This window comes from Cornus florida, unplaced genomic scaffold (assembly GCF_030987335.1).
Source record: "Cornus florida cultivar Cherokee Brave unplaced genomic scaffold, ASM3098733v1 CherokeeBrave_3.0.0_Hap2_Chr03, whole genome shotgun sequence".
Classification (NCBI taxonomy): Eukaryota; Viridiplantae; Streptophyta; class Magnoliopsida; order Cornales; family Cornaceae; genus Cornus; species Cornus florida.
In genome coordinates this window covers 9587538-9607603 of record NW_026775573.1, presented here as the reverse complement: position 1 = coordinate 9607603, position 20066 = coordinate 9587538, and the positions used below count along the sequence as shown (strand labels likewise).

The 20066-nt window shown below is 37.3% G+C and overlaps 3 protein-coding genes across 8 annotated transcripts; all 3 read right to left on the bottom strand.

Annotated features, from left to right (window-relative positions):
- Positions 1-579: 579 nt before the first annotated feature.
- LOC132301084 (uncharacterized) lies at positions 580-1464 on the bottom strand. Its single transcript, XM_059798372.1, has 3 exons — positions 1279-1464; positions 953-1016; positions 580-812 (listed from the first exon to the last, which is right to left on the bottom strand). The coding sequence occupies exons 1-3, from the start codon at positions 1462-1464 to the stop codon at positions 580-582; spliced, it is 483 nt and encodes a 160-aa protein (XP_059654355.1).
- LOC132299381 (putative disease resistance RPP13-like protein 1) lies at positions 806-11102 on the bottom strand. Of its 6 annotated transcripts, XM_059795940.1 has the most exons (10): positions 6913-11102; positions 6684-6809; positions 6357-6602; positions 6082-6250; positions 5688-5897; positions 5310-5376; positions 2879-3121; positions 1800-1891; positions 1489-1695; positions 806-1307 (listed from the first exon to the last, which is right to left on the bottom strand). In XM_059795940.1, exon 1 carries the CDS (start codon positions 11023-11025, stop codon positions 6982-6984), a length of 4044 nt encoding a protein of 1347 aa, XP_059651923.1. In that variant the 5' UTR covers positions 11026-11102; the 3' UTR covers positions 806-1307; positions 1489-1695; positions 1800-1891; positions 2879-3121; positions 5310-5376; positions 5688-5897; positions 6082-6250; positions 6357-6602; positions 6684-6809; positions 6913-6981. The 6 variants fall into 6 exon arrangements, with proteins under 6 accessions (XP_059651923.1, XP_059651921.1, XP_059651922.1 ...); XM_059795938.1 differs by having other exon boundaries at positions 1800-3121; XM_059795939.1 differs by having other exon boundaries at positions 1489-1891.
- Positions 11103-13787: 2685 nt separating this feature from the next.
- On the bottom strand, positions 13788-19590 carry LOC132299380 (putative disease resistance RPP13-like protein 1). The gene is made up of 3 exons (XM_059795935.1): positions 16057-19590; positions 15306-15553; positions 13788-14157 (listed from the first exon to the last, which is right to left on the bottom strand). The coding sequence occupies exon 1, from the start codon at positions 19490-19492 to the stop codon at positions 16139-16141; it is 3354 nt and encodes a 1117-aa protein (XP_059651918.1). The 5' UTR covers positions 19493-19590; the 3' UTR covers positions 13788-14157; positions 15306-15553; positions 16057-16138.
- Between the last annotated feature and the right edge of the window lie 476 nt (positions 19591-20066).

The following is a 20066-nucleotide window of genomic DNA, read 5'->3' as shown; positions in this document are numbered from 1 at the left end:
CTGCACACCGCCTTAATCTCTCGTGCCACAGTTAACGGGAGCCTCGGGTATACTACGGATCGTAGGTGAAACCAAGAGTGCCCGGTTGTGAGCAGCCGACCGAACCGAAGATCAGTACGCCGTGAGTAGCAGCGGGTTATCGGAGGCGTTCCGGTCAAGCGCTAAGCGACATCAAGCAATTCCTGGGTTTTAGTAAGTAAGAAATCCCATAGGTTCTCTCTCTTCTTTTTAGCAGCCAAAGTATTTTTCATGGACGCCTCTCTACAATTCTTTGAAGAACCGTATGAATGGACGTTGAAGAAACATATTCTTCTTCTTGGCCGTAAATCATTGTGCTCTGATTCGTTTGGCCTGTTTGCATTAGTTGCATACAACAATGGAATTCCCGATGTGTTTGAAAAAAAGTGCCCGATTTCGACAACGGTGTTGTCTTCCGATGAAACCGCACGCTCGTGTTTCTCTCAATTCCTCTCTATGGTTGGAATCACTGACGGTCTGTTTCGTGAAATTCTCCGTTCTTGTCGTGTCTTGACTATAGACACAAGTTCAACAACTAGCATACCCTTTCTTGACGATTTCTCATAGAAGTCCAGAAACTTGGGCATTAAGGAGGACCGTGACAGATTCCATGGAAGACGATGTGTCAAAGACTGCACCGGCAAGTGAGTCGTCCATTGAGCAGAAAGTGATGGTACTCGAGGGATCCATGGATGAATGTATGATATGTTTGGACAAGTTTCGGGTTGGTCGGAAGTGGTCAGCATGCCATGCTCTCATTATTATCATGGGAGTTGTTTTTGTCCAATTTGTAGCTTCAACAGAATAATTAATCACATTAGACAGATTGTTGTAAGGTTGAATGTATCAATTGTAATTACAATATTGTCTCCTATTTTCCAGTGAATGTACTGACAATTTGTTCTATCAATATATATAATATGCAAGCCTTTACACTTCTCCACAATTTCTTTACCAATCATCTCTAGGTCTGCATAATCTCCATTTACAGATGCATGCTTTACAAACAAATGACCAACAATCATCAACTGACAATTGCTCTAAGCGATGACTAGGAACAGTGACAGACACAACATTATGGATTCGTGTTGTTATGACAATCTTACTTGTATGTGCTCCAGCTCTAAAAGGTCTTCTTAGGAGGTCCCAATCCATTGTAATTTTCATTTCAAACAGCATCCAGAACTAGAAGAAATTTCTTTCCAGTTAGGCTTTCTTTCAACATGATCTGAAGTTGATTTAGGTCATTGATGTATTGACCGATGTGCTAAGAGCCTCAAAAAATTTCTCTGTTACAATAGAAATATCCAATTCATTAGAAACATAAACCCATGCTTTCATATCGAAATTTTGATTGACCCTATCATCATTGTAAACAATTTGATCCCAACAATGGGGATCAACATGATCTACCCTCAACTCTACACCTTCATTAGAAAAAGACATTGAAGTTGACATGATGCCTCGTACCTGAATTTTGCTGGACTCGGACTCTGCCTCCAACTTGCTTTACGAGGCCCTAGTAGCAATCACATCAGCAAGTCCTCAGCATGGTGGACAGTATGTTGGAGCTCATCGAGCCAACAGTTCACTGCTGTGTTGGTAAACTGCTTCACCTCTGCATCATCCATCACTGCTTTAAGAGCCAGCAATGCTATCTTCAGCTTCTTTAAGAGCCTGCCATCATGTTTTCGTCCAGTAAAGAAATTTCTGAACTACCGAGAAGTTACTCTATCAAATAGAGGTGAACAGAGTATGTTTGTCCTAAAGGCTGGATTTACCTGAGAGAAATTTCTTTGAGAGAGCCCAAAAGCATTTGTTAAGGGCTCATGAGAAGCAGCAGTTTTCACATCAAGCGGTTGATATATATAATCTTATCAAATTGATACAAAAATACACACACAAAGTGTTATATACAGTGGAAAATTTGATGAAATGCATATTCACTACTAAATTCAAACCAGAGGGGCAATTTTAGCATTTTATTGGATTGGTAAAGCAGATTAATTGAGGCCGATCTGCTGTAGAGATGGGTGCAAAGGAAGAAAGAGAATAAGCAGAGCGTTCAGAAAGTTTCTAGGTTGTCTTTGTTTTGATCTTTTTAGAACATGGTCTGAGTCACTTTTCAAATTTTTTTATTAAAAAATATCATTAAATACTCGTAGAGGAAAACCAGAGATAAGACTTAATATTTGATATAGTTTTGCACGAAGTGAATGCTCTCCTACTTGAAATCACATGTTCAAGGCTTGTTAGGCCAAGTTTCTACCACTGAATTAAACAATGACCCAAAAAGCAAACCAGACCAATCTAAGCTACTTGCCACATTGTAGTCGAGTGTGCACCAAAATTGATGCAAACAAGAGTCTGCATGCATTTTGAACCGATGCTACTTAATTTTGCCTACCTTGTCATAGTATTTAATAGGTCCAAGTGAGCTCCAAAGGCACATGAACCTAGTTTTGGTTCCTTTATAGCATGAATATATACTGCCAAAAAATAAAAAATTCAGGGATTATGGCTTCACAAGACCCTAAGGCAATAACAGGTATCTGTCCTGTAGATCGAAAAGTCTGTTTTTGACAACCACACATAGTTTACAAACATAAGGATAATTTACTAGAAAAAAAAAGTAGTAGTAATTTAGTAACTGATGCAAAGTAGAATTACAAGTCTACTTTGCCTAGGGATATAATATACAAATCAATAAATCACCCTGTGCTAAGGATATAATATGCAGACCAATTTGATAATAAGAAGAATTAAAATAAAGGTGGCAAAAAATTCATGCAGGTCTTGATGTTGAATAGAAACAAGTTGACATCATAGTCTCTCCAATGCCATGGCAAAAATTCATTACCAAAGGAAATTAAGAAATGCTAACTGAATTCAGCCATTCAACATGGGTCCAAACCAGCAATGCTTCCCATGGCTTAGGAGTTGCCATCACCAACAGTACATCTAATCAACCTTGATCCCATATCACAATAAGCAAATGAGGGGATTGGACAGCCAATCACATTCCAAAGAGGTTCCATGATTTTGTGCTTCAGCATCAGTCTTCAGGCACCAGTATCCACTTGCACTTGCATCCATATGTCCCCTGCAATGGGTTTTATGAGAAATTGAAAACAGTATTGCACAATAGTAGTCAAAACAAGTCTTGGTTACAATATTGCAGTGACATTGCCACATTGTAGTTAAATATTCACCAAAATTGGTTCTAGTACAAGTCTGCATCTCTTTTGAACATATCCCTAGTCAATTTGCCTACCTCATCGCAGTACAAAATCCGTCCAAATTCAGGACGGGCCAAGGTCCATGTGAGCTCCAAGGCACTCAAGTTGTATTAGTTCCAACCAGCATGCATATACACTACAATTAATAAAAGATTGACAGAAGTGCTGGCCTTGTCTCAAAGCAAAGTGGATCCTTATCCAGTATGTCAGAAACTCTAATATAGACAACCATATTGCTGGAAGAGGATACCAGATCTCCAAAGACACAAAAAGGTGTACCAAATAACCATAAGTCATGCAAGAAAATATGAAACATGGATAGGAGTGGTGCATGTAAGAGAGAGAGAGAGATGTCCTTTTTCCTTTCCCTAGTGATAAGGATGATTAATCTGAGCAGCAACAGCTTGAAAGAATTTTCAAAAAATTATCAAGTGCTAGTTGCCAAATTCCAAACTTCAAAACGGAAAATTTTGGTAACTATTTCATGGTTAAAATGCCTTTTTTTGCTCACCCATCTATAAAATTAATTTATTTTGACAAAGCTTTAGCAATAAAACTCCTTAGAACTGCATAATTATGTTCTTAGCTTGAAATGTTGCCTCATTGTATGTATTTGAAAGCCAATAGCCTCATTGTATGTATGAACTACATAATTAATGAAATAATGATTTTGTTCAACTAATCCTAGACTTCAATTTACTAGCAATCTCTATTCTGGATTGCCTACCACAAAGAAACCTTGACTTTGGGCCTGACTGACAAACTCTTTAAGAGTAGCCTCAAACTAACCGTATCTTTATATCTTTGCGCATTTTTCCAGCCACTATCTAAGGACATTGTTTTCTTTTCAAATTATCTTTATTATTTTCTTCAATCTCATTCATCTACAAGTGACTTTACCCTTCTTCCTTTATCTTAATTATTTTCAAGTTGGTTAATTCATGTTGAAAAACAAACAAGCCCCGTGTCAGTGCAGGCTACTGCTATAACAGAGTAACATAAGGTCACCCACTTAGAGAATTTTAAGCTAGCACCCTTCCTAACAGCATTGAGACCTCCCATTGAACACATTAAGGTACGTAAAATTTCTTTATTTTCAGCTAATAACATTTTATTTACTGAAATTTCTATTTGAGAAATCCAGGAAAACAAAATATAGCTACTTGAGAAACATACCAGCCACATTCTATTCTTGAGTTAATGATATGAACATCACCATAAAATTCGCCATGGCCTCAGCAAACATAATCATTCATCTTTTATAATGACCGAAACATTTGTGCCTTACTACTAAATGCAAATATTTAAAGGAAAACCATCTCTTCCGAAGACAATATTTTTAAATTTAACCAATGGGTAGTTGAGTAAAAAGTAGTTGTCTCCACTGACTATGATAAAATATACAAATCAATTTAACTATGAGAAGAAACAGACTTGTAAACCACAAGTAAAATTTACATAAATTCTCAAAATTTTGTGATAATATATCAGTTTTCCAACACTATTATCCACTCCTGTATTTCCAACACTATTATCCACTCATCGGTATCGACCTATGCTAAAAAGCTTTCATAGATGTATATCAATCATTTGAAAAATAAGACCTAAATATACTATTATAATGTTACCATGTATTGGGGAGATTATGGAGGACTATCAATAAGAATTGAACTCAAACTCCCGCACAATTCCCTACAATGCCTTAGTTCCATGTGAGCTCAAATTAAAGGTATATGAGCTCTCTCTTAGTTCCATAACATGCACACTGCCATTACTAAAAAATGGAGCGATATGCTGACGCAATAAACTCAAGGCGAATGGAACCTGCAATACATAGCTTAGGAAGTATATTATGTTATATGCAACCTATAGTTCTGGAAGAAGATATCTAGATTTAGAATCATATGGTGAATTGTCATCTAATTAATAAGTCTTGAAAACTAGAATTTAAACGTGCCTGAGCGGCTAGTGAAAGTGAAATTGAGGAAGACAGTCATAGATCTTGCTATCAAATTCACAAGGACAATGTATGTACTAAAAAATATCACTTACTAAGGATCAGTGCCTCTCTTATTCGACAAGGATCCCATCATCAGAATCCAGTCACACTCACATGTCTCTGCAAAAGCATCCAATATGTCAGAAATTGAGATTTTTAAAAACTATAGTAACTAAAAGTGCTGAGATAATTATTATATTTCCATTATCTTCTAGAGAGGCAGGGGATTATGAAAATTAATTGACCTAAAATCCCCCAACCCCACCCAAACAAATCACATGTTTACCATGTTACAATGGCTCTGACACATGATGGTTAAATAAAGAAGTCGCTCATTACTCAATTTTGTTTCAACCAATGCATAGTACATGCAAGCTGAGCTTTTAGCATTGAATCCAAACAAGGACTCCAAAAGAAATACTGAAACCAACCTAAGCTAGTTGGCCATATTGTAGTGAATAATAACCAAAATTGATGCAAATAGAAGTTTGCATTTCTTTTGAACAGATGCTGCACCCGACGTGAATTGTGCTTTAGTTCCCTTCTAGCATGCATGAATAGCGCAACTAGTGAAACATAGAGGATTTTCTTGCCTTGTAAAACCCAAAGCGAATTGATGCGTGTCCCATAGCTTAGGAAGTCTGTTATTGCCAGCCATGCAAAAATCAAGATTACAAATATGAGAAGAATTTAATCAAGCAACTAAAATTAACCAACAATTATGCAAACTAAATTGCAACATGTGTTTATGAGGTCATGTAAGAGAAATTGAGAGTTCATTGATAAAAAAAAAATAACAATAAAAAAATAAAATAAAAAATTTACCCAGTTTTGGTCCCACCAATGCAGGGTCCTTGGGAGGGAGGACTTAAGACAGACATAACCTTTTGTATTTTCTACAGTGACTGCTCTGAAGCTCGAACTTGCGTCAGAAAACCGATGCTCAAGCATTTTACTGCTGAACCAGGCGCCGCCCTCAGAGAAATTCATTGACCTTGTATTTAACGAGAACAATAAAATAGCACTCATGAATGTCAGAATTATCAAAATTACTCAAAAAAATGTTTGTGATCAACAACTGTGTTGCAAATAAGACTCACCAGAGATTAATGTTGCTGCTGTACCCACAACGGTGTTAAGGTGGAAGATACCATTCCTTTTCTTTTAATCCTGGTGAGAACTCGCCCAAAATGTTTGTGATCAACAGTGATTGGATACTGCTGGGCTTGCCTGTAAAGATATCATTCCTTTCCTTTCCTTTCCTTTTACATTTGCATTTCACTTCCCTATTGTTTCCGAGAATCAGAACAGAGGCAAAGGATACTTTGCTGCAACAGAAGAGGAGTCTAATGGTGTGTCAGAAGCATCATATAATTGGAGAAATAACATTAATTAAGATGGTATGTTCCCAATGTGGAGGCACATACCTGATGAAGAATGAGATTTCTGTGCAATATGAGGGTTGATAATTGAGAAAAGCGACAGATTGATCTGGGCATGCACTTCAACAATGATTCTGTCATCAATGCCAGTGGTCCAAAAAGCCCACACCGCTGGTGTTGAATGATTATGCAAGGAAAGCGAAGGAAAAAAAATGAATAGATAGAAGAAGTATATAAAATTTGGGTTATGTTGTATAGAAAGAATATCAAGTACCTGACTGGAATTCAGGGTTTTCCAGCCTGAATAAAAACCAGAAGGATCGAATGTGAGAATGAGTTTGAGTCAAAAGTTTAAAATGTCTTCAAAGTCGAGCTTGATGTGACGGATTCGAGCAATGGTGGACCAATCTTTCCCTTTCTGCTCCTGGTAACGTTCTTTCAGCAGTGGACAGTCGATTATTTTCAGGAAGGAGAGGGAGTTGGGCAGACCCTCTTCAGGCAAGGACAGTAGGTTAGTGCAATCACAGATGTATAGAGCTTGAAGAGAGGTGAGGTGTTGAAGGCCCTTGTGGTTCAGAGACTTCAAATTTGGAAGATGGCAGAAGTGAAGAGAGGTAAGAGTGGTGGGCAATAGCCACTCCTCCGGAAATGGCCCCGACACATGTTCTTCACATTCACCGGCGATGGTGAGTTCTTCAAGAGAGGGAAGTCTTTGCAAACCCCACTCCATGCGGCACTTCATCAGTTTCTTGCAATTAACAATCTCAAGTTTACAAATGTTGGCAGGCAATCCTCCGTCTGGAAAGGATTCAACTTCTGGACAGTTCCATATCTCCAATGATTGAAGAGATGGGAGGTGGGTGTGCATTCGCTGCGGCAGCAACTTCAGTTTCTCGCAGTTGTAGATCTCAATCTTTGTCAGATTTTGAAGCTCATCTGGAAGTGAAAGGGCTTCAAAATTTTTACACCTCCAGATATTGAGAGAACAAAGTTTGGGGAAGAAACTTAATGACAGAGATTTGAGAGAATCACAGCTATTGTATATATGCAAATGTTCAATGGATATGGAGCCCTCAGACATTATGGGAAACTCCAATTTCTCACAATAAATGATGGATATCTTTTTCAATGTGTCAGGTACACCACCAATGGGGAAAGACACCAGAGATGAACAATCAGAGATGGATAAATCCTCAAGGCAAGTGTTGAAGCGCATGATTCCCTCTGGTAGGGACTGTATAGCATCACACTTTTTGATCTTCAGAGTTTTAAGCATTGGCGGCAATGCAAAGTCTGGAAATGACACGAGTCTGGAGCATGAGTCTATCCGCAACTCTTCAAGATTTATTAGTCTCCACAACTCCCGCGGCAATTCCTTCAGGCATGGCATGTTGAAAATTAGCAATTTCTGCAGAGAATGCAATTGTTTCAACTCCGGTGACAACTGCGTCAAGTTTGACATATTTGAAATTTTCAATTTCTGCAGAGATGACAGGTTTTGCAGCTCTGACGCTAATTGCATGAAGTTTGACATTTTTGAAAATTTCAATTGTTGTAGAGAAGAGAGATGTTGTAGCGACAGCCCAACTTGATCAGACTCCAGTCGTTGGCATTCAGAAATTCTGATTTTCCTTAAACATGGAAAGTGGCTGGGTAATTTCCCGGTTAGATTGGGGCAACGAACTAGTGAAAGTTCAAGAAGAAGAGAAAACTCTCCAGCTCCAAATGCATGCCATTCCTTCCACTCTGCCATATTCTCGAAGCGTAATATCTCCAAAGATTGAAATGGTTTGATCAGAGAAGCATCCCCATAGAATTCCTCACCCACCTTCCTTACTTCTTTCATCCCACAAATGGAAAGGTGTTTTAGAGATGAAAGATGCCCAAGTGATGGCAAGGAATCACAGTATTCACAATTAGAAAGATGTAAACACACTATATTAGTAAATGACAGATCACCTAACCAATCTGGAAGTCTTCTGCCTCCAAAGCCTTTGATCGTAACATACTTCAAGTTTGTATGAGGCTTTAGATTGTCAAGTACATCACTTTCATTTTGTGAATCATGAGTATTGCCACTCCACTTCAATTTTAACTCTTCAAGGTGGTGCTTATCCTTAAAATTGGCCTCCAGTGCATCCCTACTATTGGTAACATTTTGCAGCTCCAAAATGGAGAGTTTCCCACGAAGACAATAAAGTGTCTTCAAGTCGCTGATCCCTGATCCACTGTCTTTGCCAACTACAAAATCTGTTAAGTGTCGGAGACGTATGAGCCTGCTCATCTGCATTGGCATTTCTCTTAACATAGTTCCCGTAGTATCAAGATAGTGCAAGTTAATTAGCTTCCCCAAATCTATAGGCAACTTTGTTAGTCCAGTATAAGCAACATTCAGACGGTGCAAGTTAATCAGCTTCCCAAAATTAGTCGGCAACTCGACGAAATCTCTACAACTTGATAAATTCAATGTTTCTAGATTGCACAAGGTTAAAATTGAATCAGGCAACAGTTTGAGTCTTGTGTTGGAGAGATCCAAATAGCGTAAATGTATCAAATAGCCAATTGTTTGAGGCAATTCAAAAATCTGATAACCACATAAAGATAACACCCTTAAGCATCTCAATCTTGGTAACATATCATGTAAGACCTTTTTGCTTAGGAAATATCTTCTGTGTTGCGGAAATGATATGAAAGTCCGTAAATACTTGGCCTTATTGTCAAAATTGAATTTCTCAAATGCATCATATTTGACCCGAACATATGAAAAATGACGGACTTTTCTAGAGAGATCACCTGGCTTGCCATGATCATTCTCTAACTTAAAACAGAACTCTCCAGATACAAATTCAGCTAAATCATGGACTAGGTCATGCATTACAAAGGAGGAATTGGTGCCACTTAATCGCTGAAAAAAGGACCTTGATATTAGTTCAGAGAAGTAATTGTTACCTTCATCTTCCATTGATTTATTGCCTTTAGGTGGTCGCTGCACAAAGCCTTCTGCCATCCATAATTGGACCAATTCTTCCTTTTCAAACTCGTGATCTTTAAGAAACATTGAACAATATGCAAAGCATCGCTTTAAATGTGAAGTGAGATAATGGTAACTCAATCTTAGAGCTGGAAGAATGTTGCTCTGCAGATGCCACATCTCACTTTCTAAAATACTTTTCCATTCCTCAATATCCCGTTCAGATCGTAAGAGACCTCCAAGTGATTTCACTGCTAAAGGCAAGACTCTACACTTGTTCACAATTTCTTTACCAATCATCTCCAAGTCTAGATATGCAGAAAAATCTTCATTTTGAAATGCATGCTTTGCAAATAATGACCAGCTATCCTCAAATGACAATTGCTCTATGTGATGACTAGGAACACTGCGCATGACTTTTGCAACATTTTCATGACGTGTCGTTACGATAATTCTACTTTTTGGTGCCCCAGATCTAAAAGGTCTTCTCAAGAGATCCCAGACATCATAATTTTCATTCCAAACATCGTCTAAAACAAGTAAAAATTTCTTCCCACTTAAACTATCTTTCAACTTGATTTGAAGTAAATTTAGGTCGTCTGTGTCATCACTCGATGCGGTAACAGCCTCAACAATTTTCTTTGTAATCATAGAAACATCAAATTCATCACAGACACAAACCCATGCTTTCATATCGAAATTCTGATCCACTTCAACATCGTTGTATACAAGTTGAGCAAGGGTGGTCTTGCCCACCCCACCCATTCCCACAATGGGGATTACAGGGATTTCATTGCTAATGAATTCATCAGACAATAGCAAATCAATTATTTTCTCTTTGTCCTTATCCCTACCATATACACCAGATTCATCCACCAGACAAGTCGTTGGAAGCCTTTTCAACTGTTTCCTTCCAACATCTTCCCTCAAACCATGGATATCTTTTTGTGTTACAAAATATTCCAAGTCAACGATGACCTCTTTTATCCTGGACTCTATGGCTTCATTAGATAGATAAATAGTAGTAGAGACGAAACAATTAATCCGTACTAGAAATTTCTTCATTAGATGGATAAATCGATTGAAACCAACCTGATTTGTGCTGCTCTGGGACTCGGCTTCCAACTCGGCTTTCAAGGCATTGGTAGCAATCTCGTCCAGTAAATCCTCAGCACGGTAGACAGCATGTTGGAGCTCGTCAAGCCAAGCTTTCACCTCTGGGTTGGTAATCTGTTTGTCCTCTGCATCATTCAGCACTGCTTTGAGGGCCAGTAAGGTTATCTTCATCTTGTCTACGAGTCTATCATCAAGATTTCTTTTTGAAAAGAAGTTTAGGAACTCGCGAGAAGCCATCCGATCAAACAACACTTGAAGGGATGCAGATAGAAATGCTCCACCCACCAAGGCTTCAGCCATGTTCTACTCTTCTGCAGTTGGAAGAGAGGGTGTGTAAGTGAGAGTAGTTGTGAAAGAATAGCCGCGAAGAGAGAAAAAAGATCAATCAAAGCTATTAATGGTACAGTAAATTGCACCAAAAATCTTATAATTGTTGCTGCAATAGAACCCCACACGGCTAGTATCATTTTCAACATTTAACACTTCTAATTGTTGGGTCTCCTACGTAGACTACATGAAGCATCCAAGAAGTATCATTTTGTACGTTTATGGACTTTGTAGTTAGACGTTGGTGTGGTGGAAACCAACATGAAAAGAAAGTTGTTGAGGTTGTTACCGCGTCAATGGAACCCACACCAGGCGGGCTTACCAGACAGAATTATCTTGGAAGGTGGTTAAAAAAAAAAAAAAAAAAAAAAAAAAAAAAAAAAAAAAACAGTATGCTTTATGTCTTAATTGATACCAAATTGGTATAATACAACCTTTCGAAAAAAAGAAAAAAGAAAGGTACATAACGGCAGTAAAGGGAAGAACCCAATAAAAATCATTGATACAGATAGCACAACAGAAGAATGCGCAAACACCTAAGAATTGAATTTCTCAAATCGAATACTCCAATTGTTGTTCTTAGCTAGAAATGCCCTTTGAGCATATGTTTTCTCACATGATCTTAAGACATTTATGTTTCTCTCATATCATTTGAACCAAGTGGCGAAAATTTATGGCTGTAAAGCAATTCGGCAGCAACTCTGTTTTTAAAGTTGGAAGTAACATCGTCTCGCTCTCCAGAACATTTCACAGAAGGGCTTTGCTTGGTTCAGTTTTTTGGAATGTTTTATTTTATGAAAAACAGAGTGTTACTTTTCATAGAACTGTCTTCCATGCGTTTTCATAGAGCTGTGGCTGAAAACAGTTTTCGGTCTTGGGTTTAAGGTACTACGAAAGGAAATTGCAGACAGTTTTTGGTCTTGGGTAGGGTACCACGAAAGGAAATTGCAGCTGCAACATAAGGATTGTTGGCATTCATTATGCCTAGATATGAGTTGTTTTCTTAGTAAGTTAATTTGACTATGTAAGAATTGTGTGGTTGATAAATTTGTACGTGTTGAATTGTAGGCATGATGAGTTGTCAAAAACGTAAATATATTGCCTAATTATTTATATAAATAAAATACATACGTTGCTACTTTAAAAGTATAAGTATATATATATTTGTGGAGGTATGACTGAATTGTCAATGTATAAATAAATATACTGGGCATGGTTGAGTTACCAATATATATATAAATATATTTAAATTAAATTGCTATGTGTTAGACAATTAAAATTTTATATATGATTATTGTATGGATAAGTTGGATTAGGATTACATATTCTTGATAATTAATACTTACAAATTAATCATTTATTACACGAAGCATCCAAGAAATATCATTCTGTACCTGGGGTAGGTTGCTTTCAACGTAAAAATGAAGTTGGAATAATTAATGGAACCCACATTCCAATAATGGAGGCTATGTTTGTATTAAAGGCTGGGAGAGAATAATCTTGGTGGAGTAGTGTATGTGTAAACTAAACTAATTGGGGAAAAACAAACTAATAAAATTCGTCAATACAGAAAATCCAACACAAGAATGCATAAATACCCAAGAATTGAATATCATCAAAAACACTAACTCTTATTTGCTAGAATTCTAGAAATGCCCTTGAACATATGTTTTTTCACAGAATCCTAGGGACATGTATTTTTCTTTCTGACAGTTTCTATAGCTGAAGTAACATCCTCTCCACTAATTCATCCATAAACTGAGTTATATATACTTCTAATTTTTTTCCCCAAGATCCTTGGTGCTTTTCATCCAAAAACCTCAGTTGTTAAATGACAAAAATGCCCATCAAACCTCCCTCATCTCCCGCCACTGTGATTCTCTCATTCCCTCACCCTCTCAGTCCATAAAACCTAATTTTCATTTTAAAAAAAAACTAATCTCTATCATAAACCCTGTGGATTGTCCTAAATCTCTCTTATTTCATCTCTATCATGTTTTTTTTTTTTTTTTCAATCTAGTTTTAAATCACAAATTATCGTTGAAGTATATTTTTAGGGTTTCGGAATGATTTCATATGAATTCGACAACTTTGTTTATGGACAATAAATCAGAAGATTTAAAAGAAACAGTGAGTTGAATGTGTACCCGGCTTTGTATTTGTAATGGCGGAGACCTGTCGCCGGAGAATGCTGAACGGGGAGAGATTCATATATTTTTTCGTTCTTAATCTAATAATACCCTCCAACCCCTTTTGGGCTCTCTCTTTCTTCAATCCCAAATCGCCCAATATTGATTTTTCAAACCGATTGTGTATAATTTGATTACTGGGCTTCAATTTCAAACCGATTGTGTATAATTTGATTACTGGGCTTCAATATATATGTTAATGAATGGATTAGGTACACATTGAGAACCAGAGTAAAGCAGAGGATTCGAGTTCGAATTGATTATTGGGCACTGAAGGAGCTAAACCGAATTATATTTTACTTGACTTGTTAAATTCATGAAAATTAATAGAAAACAAGTACGTACTAATTTGTTTTCCAATTTTCCATCATTAAAGTGACTTGCAGAGACTGTAACTGTCATCGTTATATAGTTAATTAGTATACAGTAAATTATTAAATGTAACATATATATTTCAAATAGTTTCATGTTAGTATTTACACAATAAATTTAAAAGAATCGAGTTAAACAGAAAATTCTAGAATAACCCAGCCATTGGATGATCCATATGAAGAAAACAAAGGAAATGATTTAACATTTACTGGGGGGATACAATCAACAACGGGCCTCTAAGCAACATATATTGGCTGAATCAACAAATATATGAACACTTTGAAGAACAATGCAAAGCACAAATAATTGAAACCCATAATTAACCTACATCAATGTGATTTGTGAGCTCGAACCAGTAGTGTTGCTTATAGGAGTGACCATCACTAGGCAATAGTACATCTATCAACCTTGATCATATCACAATAAGCAAATGAGAAAGTGTTGGACACCAAATCACATTCTTGATAGGTTCCATGATTTTGTGATTCAGCATCAGACATCAGTCTCCAGGCTCCGGTATCCACTTGCATCCATAATATGTACCCTGCAATATGTTTTGGTTTTATGAGAAATTGAAAACAGTATTCCCAGTAGTAGTCAAAACAAGTCTTGGTTACCATATTGCAGTGACATTGCCACATTGTTGTTAAATATTCACCAAAATTGGTTCTAGTACAAGTCCGCACCTCTTTTGAACATATCCCTAGTCGATTAGTTGCAACCAGCATGCATATACACTTAGAGAAAATGTTAAGCAAAGCACCCCTCCCAACAGCATCAAGAAAATTCTTTATTTTCAGCTAATAACATTTTATTCACTGAAAAATCTATTTGGGAAATCCAGGAAAACAAAATATATTTATTTGAGAAACATATCAGCCATATTCTATTCTTGAGTTAATGAAATGAACATCACTATAAAATTTGTCACAGCCTCAGCAAACATAATCATTCATCTTTTCAAATGACCGACACATTTGTGCTTTACTAATAGATGCAAATATTTAAAGGAAAGCTAGCTCTTCCGAAGACATTATTTTCAAATTTAAACAACAGGTAGTTCTGAAAACAGTAGTTGTCTCGATTGACTACGATGAAATGAACAAATCAATTTAATTATGAGAAGAAACAAACTTGTACACTACGAATCCGTTTGTTTGGATGTAAAATATTTTTCAGAAAATATTTTTTTATTTTTTGGTGTTTGGTTGTCATAAAATATTTACGAAGAAAAAAAAATATTAAAATTTAACAAAAATAACTTATCCATCAATTTTCGGCAAGTTATTTTACATTTTCTGATGAACTCAACCTCAACCTCGACGTAGACCATTGCCAAACACCGTCAAAGTAAAAATAAAAGAATATTTTACCTGAAAAAGAAAAATATTTTTCAAAAAGAATATTTTACATCGAAACAAACGGAGCCTACAAGTAAAATTTACATAAATTCTCAAATGAATAAAAGTAATTAATAAGTCTTGCAAACTAGAATTTAAACATGTGTGCCTGACAGGCTCATGTAAGTGAAATTGAGGAAGAACCAGGCAGCACCCTCAGAGAAATTCATTGATCTAGTATTAAACGAGAACAATAAAATAGCTCTCATGAATGTCAGAATTATCAAAATTACTTGAACAAAATGTTTGTGATAAACATATAATTGGAGAAATAACATTAATTAAGACGCACCAGAGATTAATGTTGCTGTTCTGCCCACAACATTTGTTGTACACTAGTACATGCCACCGTCTTCAACAAAGTCGAAGGTTTAGCAGTTCTATGGAGAATCCAATGGAACTTCAGAACCAAAAAGGAAAAGATGAAAAATGCTATGAATTCGAGCTCCATTTCTCTCTCGCTGTGCAGATCTTTGTCAAAAACACTTCCCATTCCATCTTCTTTGTTCCGTGGACAACATTGATTGGATACTGCTTGGCCTGCGTACAGAGAAAGTATACCGATTATCCCATAAAGCCATTGAATTGCCCTTGGTTGTCCTACCCATTTGTATCTTATTCCAACTTAAACAAGTTACTAGTGTTGTCATTTTTATTTTTTATTTTACTTGTTTGGTTGTAATGGAAAACTGTGGGGAAAATAAAATAAATGAAGGGAAAAAGAAGAGGATTTTCGCAACTAAAAAAAACACAATTTTTTATTCAGACTAACAAGAAAATGGCAGAAGACCTGTAATGATATGATTCCTTTCCTTTCATTTTACATTTGCATTTTCATTTCCCCATCGTTTCCAAGAACCGAAACAGAGGCAAAGGATACTATGCTGCAAGAGAAGATTATATTGGTTGGCAATAGTATTCTTTGAAACACAACCAGACTTATTAAACATGTTGTTAATGAATGATAAATTTGTCAGACGCATCATACCCTTGGAGAACTAACATTAAGTAAGATGGTATCTTCCCGATGTGGAGGCACATACCTGATGACTGAGGATTCATCTGGGGCAGTTGTAGATCAAAATCTGTGTCATATTTTGCAATGACAGAGATTTGAGAGAATCACTACTCTTGTTCAATGGAGGTGGAGCAGGGCTCCATTTCGTCAGACATTACGGGTAACTCCAATTTCTCGCAATTAGAGATGTGAAGCTTTTTCAATGTGGCCGGTACAATGCCAATGGGGAAAGACGCCAGAGATGGACAATCAGAGATGGATAAATCCTCAAGGCAAGTGTTGAAGCGCATCTTTCCTTCTGGTAGGGACTGTACAGCGTCACAATTTTTGATCTCCAGTGTCTTGAGCTTCGGCAGCAATGCAAAGTCCGGAAATGACACAAGGCTTGAGCATCCTTCTATCTGCAACCTTTCTAGATTTTTTAGTCTCCACAGATCCGGTGGCAATTCCTTCAGGTTTGGCATCTTTGAAATTATCAATTCCTTTAAAGAATGCAGCTGTTGCAACTCTGACGGCAATTGCATCAAGTTTGACGTGTCTGAAATCTCCAATTTTTGAAGAGAACACATGTTTTGTTGTAGCAATAGCCCAACTTGATTAGACTCCAGGCTTTGGCATTCAGAAATTCTGAATGTCCTTAAACATGGAAAGTGATTGGGTAATTCCCCGGTTAGATTGGGGCAACACAATAGAGAAAGCTCTAGAAGGCGAGAAAACTCTCCAGCCCCAAATGCATGCCATTCCTCCCACTCTGCCATATTCTCAAACCTTAAAGTCTCCAAAGATTGAAATGGTTTGATCAGAGAAGCATCCCCATAGAACTCCACACCCACCTTCCTTACTTCTTTCATCCCACAAATAGAAAGGTGTTTCAGACGCGACAGCTGCCCAAGTGATGGCAAGGAGTCACAATATATACAATTAGAAAGACATAAATCCACTATTTTAGAGAATGAAAGATCTCCTAACCAATCTGGAAATCTTCTGCCTCCATAGCCTTTGATCGTGACATTCTTCAAGTTTGTATGAGGCTTTAGATTGTCAAGTACATCGCTGTCATTTTTTGAACCGTGTGTATCACCACTCCATTCCAATTCTAACTCTTCGAGGTGCTCCTTATCCTTGAAATTTGCCTCAAGTGCATCCTTACAATCGATCACATTTTGCAGCTCTAAAATGGAGAGTTTCCCATGAAGATGATAAAGCGACCTCAACTCACTGATCCTTGACCCACTCTCCTTGCCAACTACAAAATGCGTCAAGTGTTGGAGACCTACCAACTTGCTGATCTGCATTGGCATTTCTGTTAACTTAGTTCCATTAATATCAAGATAACGCAAGTAAATAAGTTTACCCAAATCCACAGGCAACTTTGTTAGGCTAGTAAAAGCAACATTCAGATGGCGCAAGTTAATTAGCTTCCCAATATCCACAGGCAATTCTGTCAGCTTAGTATGACAAACTTCCAGATGGCGCAAGTTAATTAGCTTCCCGATATCCACAGGCAATTCTGTTAGCTTCGTATAACAAACTTCCAGATTACGCAAGTTAACTAGCATCCCAATATCCATAGGCAACTTGATAAGATTTTCACAACCTGACAAATTCAATGTTTGTAGATTGCACAAGGTTGAAATTGAATCAGGTAACAGTTTGAGTCTTGTGTTGGAGAGATCCACATGGCGTAAATGTATCAACTTATTAATTGTGTGAGGCAATTCAGAAATCTCGTAACCACATAAAGATAACACCCTTAAGCATTTCAGGTTTGGCAGGATATCATGTAAGACCTTTTTGCTTAGGAAATTACCATTCCTTTGCGTAAATGATATGAAAGTCCGTAAATACTTGGCCTTAGTGACAACATTTAATTTCTCAAATGCATCAAATCTGGCCTGAGCATATGAGCAATGACGGACTTTTTCAGAAAGACCACCAGGCTTGTCAAGATCCTCTCCTAACTTAAAACAAAACTCTCCAGATATGAATTCAGCTAAATCATGGACAAGGTCATGCATTACAAAGAAGGAATGGGTGTCATTCAATCGCTGAAAAAAGGACCTTGATAATAGTTCAGAGAAGTAGTTGCTACCTTCATCTTCCATTGATTTATTGCCTTTAGGTTGTAGCTGAACAAAGCCTTCTGCTATCCATAACTGAACTAACTTTTCCTTTTCAAATTTGTGATCTTTAAGAAATAATGAACAATATGCAAAGCATCGCTTTAAATGTGAAGGGAGATAGTGGTAACTCAATCTTAGAGCTGGAAGAATGTTAATTTGAGAATGCCACATCTCACTTTCTAATATATTTTTCCATTCCTCAATATCCAGCTTAGATCGCAAGAGACCTCCGAGCGATTTCACTGCTAAAGGCAAGCCTTTACACTTGTTCACAATTTCTTTACCAATCATCTCCAAATCTCGATGTGCAGTAAAATCCCCATTTTGAAATGCATGCTTTGCGAATAATGAACAACTATCCTCAAAAGATAATTGCTCCAAGTGACGACTAGGAGCACTGCCCATGATTCTTGCAACACTTTCGTTGCGTGTCGTTACTATTACCCTACTATTGGGTGCCCCAAATCTAAAAGGTCCTCTTAGGAGGTCCCAATCATTGTAATTATCATTCCAAACATCATCTAAAACAAGTAAAAATTTCTTCCCGGTTAAACTATCTTTCAACTTGATTTGAAGTGAATTTAGGTTGTTGGTGTCATTGCTTGATGCAGTAACAACCTCAACAATTTTCTTTGTTGTAACAGAAACATCAAATTCATCAGAAACACAAACCCATGCTTTCAAATCAAAATTCTTATCCACCCTAGCATCATTGTAAACAAGTTGAGCAAGGGTTGTCTTCCCCATCCCACCCATTCCCACAATAGGGATCATCTCAGGATTGCTAGTGGCATCATCAGACAACAACAAATTAATTATCTTCTCTTTGTCATCATCCCTACCGTACACACCAGTTTCATCTACTAGAGAAGTTGTTTGTTGTCTTTGTGATTGTTTCCTTCCACCGACATCGCCTTTCAAACCAAGGATATCCTTTTGTTTGACAAAATAATCCAAGGTTTCGAGGATCTCCTCTATTCTGGACTCTATTCCTTCATTAAATGGAGAAGTAAAAGTGGAGACGATGTCCCGTACCTGATTTCTGCTGCCCTGGGAATTCAGCTTGATTTGCAAGGCTCTGGTGGCGATCTCATCCAGTAAGTCATCAGCATGGTAGACTGCATCTTTAAGCTCATCAAGCCAATCCTCAACTGCTCGGCTACTGAACTGCTTGTCCTCCGCATCATTCACCACTGCCCCAAGGGCTCCCAAGGTTGCCTTCAGCTTCTTTAGGAGTCTATCACCATCTTTTCGTCCTGAAAACAAGTTAATGAAGTCGCGAGAGGCGATCCGATCAAATAGCACTTGAAGGGAAGCTGAGACCAAGGCTTCAGCCATTTTATTTCTGCTGCAAGTTGGAAGAGAGGGGTGAGAGAGAGAGAGAGAGAATAGATGAGTGAGTGCAACAGAGAATAGATGTGATTAGCTCTTCAATATACAAATTTTCTGGTTAATAAGGGATTAAGTAAAGCTACCAATGGTACAGTAAAAGCTATATAGGATTTTTTTTGTGGTTTATCAGTTACTCTGTATAAAATTGGCACTTCATTTTAACCGAACATAGATTCGCCCCTACAATTAGAATGGAAATAGTAGTTTGCATAAATGGTAAGAGACAACGGAGGGTGACCAAAACAAATGTTTTTTAACTTTTATTTTTTTATAAGTAAAACCTTGTATAAAAAATAAGGATGGCAATTCACCCGTGGATTTCGACGACCCCGCCCCTAATAGGGGCGAATTTGGTAGCCTATTAAATAATTTGGGGCGAGTATGATAAAATGATTGAAAATTTGACACGGACTTGGGGTGGGGACGAATTTGGTGGTAAACCTATCCCAACCCCGCACCAGTTATATATGTAACTTTAATTTTTTTATATATATATATATATATATATATATATATAAAT

Coding starts and splice junctions, on each gene's coding strand:
- LOC132301084 (XM_059798372.1), bottom strand. CDS start 1,464: ATGTCTTTTTCTAATGAAGGTGTAGAGTTGAGGGTAGATCATGTTGAT. Junction 1,017..1,278: donor TTGAGGCTCTTAGCACATCG/GTCAATACATCA, acceptor TTGTTTGTAAAG/CATGCATCTGTAAATGGAGA. Junction 813..952: donor TAAAGAAATTGTGGAGAAGT/GTAAAGGCTTGC, acceptor ATTCTGTTGAAG/CTACAAATTGGACAAAAACA.
- LOC132299381 (XM_059795936.1), bottom strand. CDS start 11,025: ATGGCTGAAGCCTTGGTGGGTGGAGCATTTCTATCTGCATCCCTTCAA.
- LOC132299380 (XM_059795935.1), bottom strand. CDS start 19,492: ATGGCTGAAGCCTTGGTCTCAGCTTCCCTTCAAGTGCTATTTGATCGG.